This window comes from Centruroides sculpturatus, unplaced genomic scaffold (genome assembly GCF_000671375.1).
Source record: "Centruroides sculpturatus isolate CEXI.00-Female unplaced genomic scaffold, Cexi_2.0 scaffold955, whole genome shotgun sequence".
NCBI classification, from domain to species: domain Eukaryota; kingdom Metazoa; phylum Arthropoda; class Arachnida; order Scorpiones; family Buthidae; genus Centruroides; species Centruroides sculpturatus.
Genome location: NW_019385144.1, coordinates 77,319 through 89,374, shown reverse-complemented (window position 1 = coordinate 89,374; position 12,056 = coordinate 77,319). Strand labels below are relative to the sequence as shown.

The 12,056-nt window shown below is 27.0% G+C and overlaps 1 protein-coding gene across 1 annotated transcript in view; it reads right to left on the bottom strand.

The window, feature by feature from the left end:
• Positions 1-1,777: 1,777 nt before the first annotated feature.
• LOC111635381 (CUGBP Elav-like family member 4) overlaps positions 1,778-12,056 on the bottom strand; it is an 86,127-nt gene continuing 75,848 nt past the window's right edge. The window contains exons 2-3 of the mRNA XM_023380335.1: positions 7,912-8,040; positions 1,778-1,992 (exon numbers count right to left, since the gene is read on the bottom strand). Of these exons, the coding sequence (XP_023236103.1) occupies positions 1,778-1,992; positions 7,912-8,040 (344 nt within the window). The remainder of the gene's footprint in view (positions 1,993-7,911; positions 8,041-12,056) is intronic.

Sequence of the window (12,056 nt, the reverse complement as noted above, 5' to 3'; positions counted from 1 at the left end):
AGGAGGTTATCGATTTTAAATATTCCTTAATTCGCACATTATCTTGTTGCTTAATCTAATCTTTATAACGTTATTTGAAACTGTAATTGTATCGGCGAATTCATTAAATTAGCAAAATTATCTTCCTAAATAAGGAATTTCACTCCTAAACTTTTTCTTCTTGTAGATTTGCGTGTTAAATATATTATACCTCCGCCTATTTATAAGTGCTGAAATCTAAAAAAAAGTAAGAGAAAATCTTCTTTACTAGATGGATATTCCATTCAAACCCGATTATCAAAGAAAAACAAGCAAAGATATAATATAAAGAAACATCAAGTAAGATTAATGAATGGCAGATTTCCATATAGAGATTTTTTTATGTTTGTTTCTTTAGAATCTTTTGATTTTAAAAATCGAAAACTCGATTAAATTATTTTAGCGCTAATTAAGGAGAACATTTTTGGAAAGAAGAGACTTTCATTTAAAAATACTTTGAAGTTGATATGGTGTAATTAAGAAAAAATCGAATGTTTCAGTGTACATAACGTCAACATTCCAGATTCATAAATATGCATTAGCTGCAAAGACGTTCTTGCCAAAAGGGAAAAAAGTATTACCAAAAGTTATTATTTTGTGATTCACCGAACGATCTCTTTTGTTGATAAGCTTTGAGGGATAATGTTATAAGAAACCAAACTTTCTCCTATCGGCAATTAGTTTAAATTCTATTGATATCCCAAAAGAACAGTCTTCATTCAAATTCCTCTTATCTTCGTCAATTTAACTATATCTATTCGGAATTGATCGACCTTTCTTTATAAAGTCTGGTTCCCAAGAGATGAAACTCATTCTTTTCTTGAAAATTCCTCCTTGATATTCGCAGCTCTTATTTTTTTTTTTTCTTTCTTTCTAAAACTTAATAAGCTTCTTTTTAGGTTTTTCGCACTTTTATCTGAAAATTTTAATTAATTATTTCATCTCTGGGGCTAAGAACAAACAAATTTCTTACTCCTTTGGGGAAATTCAATCGTTTACATATTTGGCCAGCTTTGCTAGTATCTTTGCCAGATTTTTACTTTTTCATTAACGGTTTTTGCTAAAATCATTTATTTTATGAGACTTGGCAATTGTGAATTTTTCTAGCAACATTCCAACTTTTCTAACTTGATTGAATTAAGGTGTAATTTTTTTCCTGCTTATTTTTATTATTATTTTTATCTCTTTCTTCCTTTTCTCATTTAAAATGCGTAAATAAATACTTAAAAAGAAAGAACAGAAAAAAAATTATTACAATTTTATTCACTTAATTCTTTAAAATAACTTTAAATTACATTAATTAAAATAATTTAAAGATATTTCGGCTAAATATTAATTAATTTTACCGTTTAGATTATTAATTTTTATACCTTAATCTACGAAAAAAAAGTAAACATGATTAATATTTAATAATTTCTCATATTTTTGTACTTATTTATATAGAAGAATAAATAAAATATCCATGAATTATGGAACTAATCTCGGTAATATATATTTTTCTTACCGAAATTATCTTCCAATTCATAAAGTAATTTTATGGTTACGAGGCAAAAATAGTAGCTAATATCACAAATCATATATATTGCCAAATTAGTCACTTTAATAGCAATTTAGTTAGTGACTAATATCAGTCAGACGTCCTGTGGAACTTTGCACTCTCTATATCAGTAAAGAAAAATTACAGTACACAAAAGTTGAGGCAAAAAAAAAGAACTTTTTACGTCATAGTGCAACAGTCAATAGCAGACAGTTCGTCTCTTCAGGAAAGAGAACGGGAGACAGAGACTGGGGGAGATGGAAAGGAGTTCAATCTTGCAGAAAGGCTTGGACTTTTTTTTTCTAGTTTTTTTTTTTTTTTTTTTGGTATCGACGAAATAGATAGATGGCTACTTACCGGCATCGTCTGGCTTCCATGGAGGGCGCTGATGGCTGCCTGAGCTTCGGCGTGGCTGCTAAACTTGACGAATGCACAGCCTAAAAGATAGAGAGATACGGATTGGTTAATGTTGTTTATTTCGTTTTTACCATAGAATTTTTACTTACTTCCGTTTTTGTGTGTGTGTGTGTGTGTGTGTGTGTGTTTTTCCTTACTTTGACTGCACATAAATTTTAAGAATTTTATTGCGATGTTTTTAAAAGCTGTATTTGGGAAAAGAATGTTTACTTTATATATAAAATTTAATAGTTTTGTAACGTGTTTTTAATAAGTATTTAAAATGTTGAAGATAAGTGGCGTGTTACAGCTTCGAGGAACCAAGTAAAATTTGAATTAGGGGTTTGAGAACATATATTTTTCTTTGAGAGAATTTTCTTATAAAGGATTGGTTTGGGGCACTTGCCCTTTTTGCCCGTAGGATAATGCTTCGCCGTTTGAGATTAAACATTTTTTACTAAATTTTCTTTTAAAATGTATTATTTTTAACTCAAAAGCTAAATAATTTAACAATTAAATAGGGGTTGTAGATAAGAATTCTGGTGGATTTTTATCGATAAATAATCCAGGAATCTTGTAACGGTCGTTTATCAAGAAGAGTTGATGTAGAACATCATCAGAACAACAACAATGAATAACTGTCGAGTCTCTAAATGAAACTTCATTCCTATAGAGCAACATTAATAAAAGCTGTTTATTTACACGTTATATTAATTGATTTACCTTTATTTCACGTAATATAATTTGGTGTAGCGATTAATATCCACTTTAATATTAAAATATAAGGGAAACATCGTACATAATTATAATAACGGTGATTTTTATGAATCGAATATTTTTACTAGATTGGAAAAATATTGATATGGTCGAATAAGTACATCTTTTGTAAGGATGATAAGCAATTGATTTTGACTCGGTTATTGTTAAAGAGGCGACAAAGATAATAAATAATCTTGTACTTAATTATGAAGAATTCGTGTCAAATAGAGCCTGCAAATGACAGCTAGTTTAGAAATTTTCACTTTTATTGAGAATGTTAGCAAGTTAAATTTGTCATCTTGGTGTTTAGCTTTCGGGCTTTTTAAACAGTAATTTTTGTTGTTAATTTAAGTGCGTACCAAGTTAATTATGTGACTTTTTATAGAAAAATAACATAAACCGTAAATTGAGTTTCCAAAAATTGATTTTTTAGCATTAATTTGATAATTACTTTTATACTAAATATCTATTACGATTATTTGGAAAAATTCCTTTTTTCTCCCATCCTTCCTTTAATATTCAGACAGCTATTATAAATTAATTAGGCAGAGGATAACATCATTCATTACCCAAGAATAATCTTTCGTGTGCACTTAAACATAAATTCATTTTATTAAAATATTCAATTATTCTAAAACGTAATCTTGGTATTAAATATATTTTAAATAAATAATTTCTAATTATTTATAATATAAACTTTCAAAAATAAAGTCGATCTATAAGCTTATAAGATTAGAAATTTATTTTCTAAATACATTTTTTTAAATTTATAAATAAATAAAAGAACGTGATTAATTTTTTTTCCTCGCAAATAATAAATTGAGCGTTATTATACATCATTAATATTTTTTAAAAATTGAAAATATAAAATGACATTTTTCTACTTATAAATCCTCTAGGTATTGCTTTTTTCATTCTGTTTATGTCTTAGTAGCTGACACTAAATAAGTTATATATTTAGAAAGTGCCAAAACGAAAGGAAAAGAAAGAAAATACAAATGGGGGAGGTGACAGGCGACAATAAGATAATACTAAAGTTGTAGGGAAGATATGAGGGAGTGTAGAAACAATCTGTGAGCGTCCCCAAGCTCCCATCCAACGTAATGGACAGGGTAAGAGTTTGGTGGGCTTTCATATAACCTGCTGAATTAGCGAATACCGTTTCCGAAATCCAATTCCCATCGCGACCATCAAATCAGCAATAATAGCAGCAACATTGGACCGAGATCAGGAGTGGGGTGGAGGAGTAGAGGATGTTTGCCACAGCAAAATTTCTATCATTGTTACTCTAGCAAGAGTATCGACGGTATTAAGTTAAATTCGAGATATTGAGTGATAAGTTTAACTCCACAGTTTATAAGATCGAATTATCAAAATATGAAACTATTGAATGATATTTGTGAAGTGGACCGTTTTATATCATTATTGGGTATTTGATGGTTGAAAGATTTCAAGGAAGAAAAGGCGATTAGTACCAAGTGGATTATCAGCCGAATTGAAGATTAGCATTGATATGTTTTGAAAAGCTTATTATATATGTTTTCCCTTAAGTAAAAATTATTTCTTTTAACTTTTTTTTTGCTTATTTTTAGTAAACTACTTCAAAAACGAATCGCTGGAAGCGAATAATGATAACGCATGAAAGCATTATCGTTACTCGCTTCCTAGAAATGACTGTAGCATTTCTTTTAATCTTAAAAAATATTTTAAGTCTACCTTTAATCTTTCAAGCAAGATAATTTTAATAATTTATATATTAATGTATTGAATTAGTATTATATGTGTACGTATTATTATTCTACGTGTAGATTTTACAGCAACTTTTTACATGTAACTTTTTATAATATGTTTAAATACTGTAAATATTTTTATATGTATTAACTTGTGTTTTAAATAAAAACATAATTCGAACTTAAAATTACAGTTTACATATAAATTATCGTAATCTAAACGTTTTTATTCGTTAGAATTAAGTAAAACATGTGGCATGATTCTTATGCACAATACTTCCCACATGTACTGTATAAACGCTTTATAAAGCTTCTGTATTTTTCAATGGATAATTTATAATCTAGTGAGCTTGTAAATAACTAAACTTAATATATTTTAACAGCACGCACTAATATTATACATTATACGCTCTTTAAGTATATATAAAATAAACACAATAACTAAATCAAAAACTATTATTACGTATTTGAGCTCAGAATATTAAACAGCAATACAGATTATAAATATAAATAATTAAATATTAACTGTAGATCATAATATTTAATATATATAAATATATATCGTACATTATTTATTTTAAATTAAATTATAGTTATTTAAAATTAATGAAACTATCTGCATAATATGATAATATCAGAAATTTAAATATTAGTAAACATACAATTTGATACTCGAATTTGTTAACTAATTATTTATCTAATTAGATTTAAACGTGTATACAAGAAGCAATTATTTTGCTTATAGAGTATCTGAAATTAGGAATATAACGTTAAATAAATCTACAGCTCTTGTCTATTCAATAAATGAAACTATGAATATATATATGTCTATATAATAATTAAGATTGAATATTTCGAGGCCAATTTCACTGACTATTATTAGAAAATTAATCTCAGAGATGGATATATCTAATTTCCTTTCATCAAAATTCCAGTAATATTAATAAAAATACGAGTATATTCTTACTATTTTTATAAGATTTATCTCATTATCACGCATTATTTTGGATTAAGTATCACGTTTTTAATTAATTAAAACTAATTAGAAACTCACTTCATTAATTTTCTTTAAAAATATAACAATCCCGAAGATTTAATATTCAGAAATGAATAAATTTCCCTAAAATCTTATTCATAATCAACTTATTAATACTCGAAAAGTTATTAAATTCTCTCGAAAGATTTAAACGACTTAGCAATTCTGATAAATATATATTAATTGCGATTTTATTAAATACGCTTAACTGTAAAAACAGTAATAAACTTTAATTAAATCTTTATATTTTGTACTGTACATATATATATATTTTTTCTGAAGGAAATGTAAGAAAATTGAAGAAGAAAATGGTATTTTTAGAAATTGGTCTAGATGTTATTTTATCAGTAATATTATTTTTTCGATAATCGAAAGCCATTTGTTGATTTTTTGACAAACAAGATAATCACCATTCGGAGTGGTAGTGGCATCGTTGACTAGAATGCCAGAAGAGTTTAATGGAAACGATATTCGTTGTGTTTACTTTGGGGTGCAGAGTTAGGATAATACGGTACAAATGTATTAAAGCCAAAAATGCCACAAAGAGGAGGAAAAAGTTCGATTTTTCCAAACGATGAAAAGAGAAAAGCCAATAAGCCGATAAGAGACGTTGAAACGACGACGTTTCTTCAGTAATCGGATAAGACTGTAACTGTTCGTTTTTCGTATGGCAAAACGATGGTTGTTCCATTAGCCACCTTCCAACAACTACGCTGTCGACATTAAGAATGGTGAGATGTCAAAATTGCATGACTATCTTCTGGCCTTACCGGTATCTTATATTTACCAGTTCACGTTATGCATTAAGAAATCGTTCCATCGACCGTTTTCTTGTATTATGCGCTTTCCTATGGATTACAATCGTATATAAAACAGCGGATTCTCTTATTTCCCAAAATATCAGCTTATGGTATGTTTATTTCTCTTATATACAATGACAAAATGATCAAACAATTCCGGAAAATTGGAATTCTTGGCAATTTCAATGTTATAGAGAAGATTAATCTGATTGTATGGATGCTTCCGTGGATAAATATGGTACTTTATCATATCGAAATTGGACAATCTGAAAGTATTTGAATTTCGCTACCGCCTTGAAACTATTTTTATATTCTACTCGTTGAATATAAGAATTTTTTCTATTTTATTCTTCCAGGGAAATTGCAAAATCGGCATTTGTTTTAAAATTAAATTTTCATAAAGATGAGGGGGAAATATATATATATATATATTAATATATTTCATTTTGTAAAATATTAACCAAATGCTATCAGCTCTTAATCCATTTGATTCTCGAATTTTTCGATGAAAATCTAATGGAACGTTTTTTAAAAGCTAATGGAATATCTAAAAAGTTCTCTTGAATAGCGTTTTTATATTTGAATTTTGAATGAAAAGAAAAAAACGAGAAGCTTTAAAACTTTATTAATATTTTGTCGTGTAATTACGGCATGGAGTAAATGTAGCAGAATAAAAGTAGCATTTTTCTGATAAGGAAAAAATAATAATAATGTGACATATATTTTAGATATATTCGTCCCTAAGGGAACAATCTGTACAAATATTAAATTTTATTTTATTCACATTAAAAACTTAAAAATTAAATAACTTAAATAATTTTTCAACATTAACTTAGTAAAAAATGTTTTTTTTTTCATAAATTATTTTTGGGATCCGTACTTATTTAATATGTTAAAATAAGCTTTTTCGTATTAAAAATGTTTAAATGACTTTAATAAAATGTTTTAAAAAATTTAACATTTCAGAATTAAAAATTAAGTGAGTTGTTTTTTAACATTTTGTCTATTATTAGAAACGGGCCCCTGTAAAAGCTTCTTTACTGTTTAGCATAAGTACCTTTCTAAGAAAATCTCTTTAGAAGGGGTTTTCTTGTAACTAAAATAACCAAATAATATAAATTAAGCCAATAATATATCTTCTAACACAATTAATAATTAATTAACACGTTAATTTTCTTAATGAATAAAAAATATTTGTTATATAAGATTTATTTTTAGTAAAATTCTAATAAAATATTAATTTTGATATAAACTTGATCATTATAATTTATCATATTAAAATCTCGTTTATTTAATACAGTAAAATTATATTAAATTATAAATTTTTGATGAGGAAAATTCATTAAAAATTAAAAACTGAGAATTGAAAAATATTCAAAGTGACTTCTTTAATCTAACTCGATCAGATTATGTTAAATCCGATTTATCCAAAGAAGCGAATAATTAAATTTTACCGTGTAATCCATTTATGTTTGTTGTTTTCTATGGTATTTTTATCGTAAAGAAAACGAAAATAAATTCGGCATTTAATAAATGCACGATGGTCTTTATAAAAGTAAATTCTTTTATGTGGATGCGTCATATAAAACCACCAACCGTACCTTTTCCGTGATTGATATAAACCACAAACTATACCTTTACTCTGTCCTTCAGGCCCTCTGAGAATCGTACATTCTTCTATCGAGCCATAGGGTTGGAACAATTGACGTACGTCTTCTTCTGTTTGCTGTTTACTGAGCATTCCTACAAATAATTTCCTGTCCTCTGCAATAAATAAAGAAACACGTACAATTAGATACATTTTTGCTTCACCATAATGTTAACTCGATTAATTCAAGAGTAATTTAGATTTTTATTATATATCTCGGTTTAGAAATTTTATAAATTAACGAAATTTAATAGGTTTAAATTGATTTAATGTTAGAATATCTCATGTTATTAAGCTATTAAGTGAATAATTTTGGAAACTGTAGGGAAATTATGTAAGTATAAACTGAAAGTTTTTTTTAACCAAGATGAAAAATGACAAAGCAAGCGATAATGGTGGTTGTTTTGTATCTCAGTCGGTATACCTCTAGACCATGCTGTAGACTCATCTCTGTTGTTTTCCACCAACGGGGGTGCAACAACAGACAGTTTAGTTCTAACTCCGAGCCCCCACTAGTGGCTTTGTTGACAACAACGATATTTAATTAGCCAGAAAGAAAAGAGGTCGCATAGACAGACAAGAAAAAACCTTACGAAGAGGAAATTCATTAAAATACCGTCTACAGCTGGGGATGACGAAACAACCCATTAAAGTTTCGTCTTACATTAACCTCGGAGCTGAAAGATTTTTGTTGTTCTGTTGGAATATCTAGACTCAAAAAACAAAGTTGTCCGAAGCATCATTGCATTTTAATGCGCTTTTGAAGAACTATCTTGATTCAACTTGTGGGATGTCTTCCAGATAGCTAAAGAGGTTATTGTACCAAGAAATTATTTTTCTATCGAATAAATGACCGGTTCAGAACATTTTTAGATATTTATATACAAAATTTCCTTTTGTTAAACTTGTGTTTCCCATACATTTTTTATAACTTACTTTCTACAATAGACGAAATTAAAATATTTATTTCATATTTTAGTTTTTTTAACGCATTAAAATTATTAATTATTGCATAGAAATATAATTAAAAATATACTCAAAAGAATTCTTTTCTATATCAATAGAGCTAATTGCAATATATTTAATGGAAAATAATAGTGTAGAAAGTAATGGACGTTGACGTTTTGAAATTCTGATTATAAGAAATATTTTAAAGTTATGAAACGATTACGTTGTTTATAAATATATCTTTACGTATGGATATGACATTAAAATGAATGATAAGATAATTCATTGAATACGTTAATTTGTTTACTTTTAAGCACATCCTACAACTATAATCAATGTTTCAAATGAATAAATAACGAATATTCTATTAAGTAATCATACAAATCTTTAATAATTAGAGAAATATCAAATTATGGATAGTAATAATGTTAAGAAATTAATTTATTATTAAAATTTAACTTTGAATTTATTCAAATAAATGTAACAAAATTATATTTTGAATTTAAAATTAAGAAGAGAATTTCGTATTCACGAAATTAAAATGTAGAATGAGGGAAAAAATTATATATATATATAAATTTACTTTTGAAAAATTTATAACACTTTGAAAACTCTCGAGGCGATTTGAAAATTAACAATTCACGACATTAAAGTTGTGAAGAAGAAGCTAAACGAATTGGATTTAAAATATTTAATTTCAATATTCGATTCTCGAAAGGTTAAAAAGAAAAAATAAAATGGTTTAGTAAAAGTTATAAAATTCATGTTTATTTATCGGAAATATTTAATTGATAGAAAGCGAGTATTTAAAATCCTTTATATTAGATAATGCAACGTATACAGAATTATGTATCACTTTTGTGGTATAGCATTAGGGATTTCTTTAGGAGCGATAGGTGCCAACGAGATCACAGAAGCACTTATCTCAGAATCACTGTCAGCCATTTTATTTCCATTACTGCTAATATGTGGAAATATAACACAAGCAATTCGAGAGAAGAGACACAACTATCCTCTTTCAAAAGAAAATCACTCAGTGCAACCTTCTGCATCATCCATTCGATGAATTACACAGAAAGTACCGAGAAAGTAAGCTTCTTAATTAATTAAAATTACTAATAGTTCACAATGACATTAGATAAAAAAGTAATATTGTAAATAATAAATTATCTGATTAAGTGTATAAAAATGTGCATTTTTTCATAATTTATATCTCTAAATAATGACTTAAAAAAAGAGGTATAAATCTATCAGTTTCGGCTTAATCAAGCTTCCTTTTTTTATAATTTTAAATAATAAAACGACGTTTTATTATCGTTTCGTATAAATTTAAACTATCATTAGAATGAAATTTCTAGTGAATTATAACTAAAAAGATTTTTATTGAAAGAGAAAAGTAAAGATTTAGAAAAAAGTTTACAAAATACTCTAGTAAATGAGATTGAACGATTTTACTTCTTTTTTGGACAAAACATATTCCCGAGATTACTTCCCAACTATAAATCTAAGGAAAGAGCCATATCTATGAGATCACCGCCCTTCATGTAATCCTATTTATAATCTTCACAAATAAAATCAGATCAGCAATTGCATTTCTCTTGTTTAAATTCACCTAGAAGAATCTCTATTATATCTGATTTATCTTAAATGTTCACAAAACATATCGAGTGAACGAATTACATCTCTCGACTTTCTATCTTATTTTCAACTACGCGCTGCCATTTCTACCTAACCAATCTATTTTTAGAACTTTTTTTCAATTATTACTAAAAAAATTTTCTACATCCGTTAACATTTAATATTAAAAATATAATAATAATTTTCACTTATCTACTGAATTATGCATTACAAAATGGCAATCGAATAATCTTTCATTTAATTATCGGTTTATTTTGTTATCTTCAACCATGGTGCTTGTTTGTGTCAACCGATTTTATGTTTCGCTTCAGAATCCCGGGCCCTTTTCTCCACGGTAATCTTATTTGTGTGCTTTCTGAGTGGAAGTTCACTTCAGAAGCGTCCTTATATTCGCTACTGTTCTTGCACCGTCAGTATGAGATCAAATTACTGCTATTGAGTAGGATGAAAGTCGCTGCTCTGAATTTCGTTTCCTGGTTTTAGAAGAGTGAAGGACGTTCCCGTTCACTCTTCTATCCCCTTTCACTGAGTATAGAAAAGAATGCATTGCCAACAAAATACATTATAGCTAATGAAACCGATTAAGTTATGTTTGTTCGTATGGAAAGTAGTCTAGATGATATACTTGAGATTTTCTTTAAAAATCGAGTTACTTACACTTCTCGTTAATGCGATGCGTACTAAAATTAAATTTCTGTAAATATTATAAAATTATATTTTAATATAATTCTTATTTTTCCTTGTTGTATATATTTTAATAAGCTTAAAATANATACAAAAAAATGAAATTTAATAATTTTCTTTTTTTGTTCTTACCTATTTTTATTTTATACCAATTACACTTTCATAAGCTTTTAACTTATTACGGAATGTTTTGATTCTAATTACCTGTGAAATATTCATTTTACTTACTAATTAATTATATTTTCTTTTAAAAAATTGACTCCCTGGATTAATTTTACATTAATACGATTATTCAATTATTTTTGATTTATCTAAATCAATTTAATTTGATTATTATTATAAATAAAATTAGCGAGTGTCTAACTTTATACACATCAGGAAAATTTCTTCTTGTTGTTTAATATAAAAAATATTTTTAATTTAGAAATTTTTAAAGTTTATTTAAAAGATAGAATTTTTATTAGTTGACGAAAACAGGATTTACATTCAAAAATAAAATGGTAAATTTTAAATTTAGCCAATTTAAATTTCTTCCTTCTTTTTCCTATAAAGTTTTATATATAATGATATTTATTTTTCACGTATAAATAATTTTAGTATCATTTCCTATTAAGGAAAGAGGAAGTCGAATACTGCTAAATATCGTGCAGATCTTCTCAACTTCAACACCTCATCCTACTTCGTTATAGGGTTATTCCCCAAATCCCGAATCTCGTTTACTTTCCATATCAATGATATTGGTCTATTTGGAAAAGATCGACTAGAATGATCAATTTTAATCGATTTTAACCGAAATCGAGCCAAATTATATTTACAGTTCTATCGGAGATTATTAATTTTAAATGATTTTTTTATTTTGCTT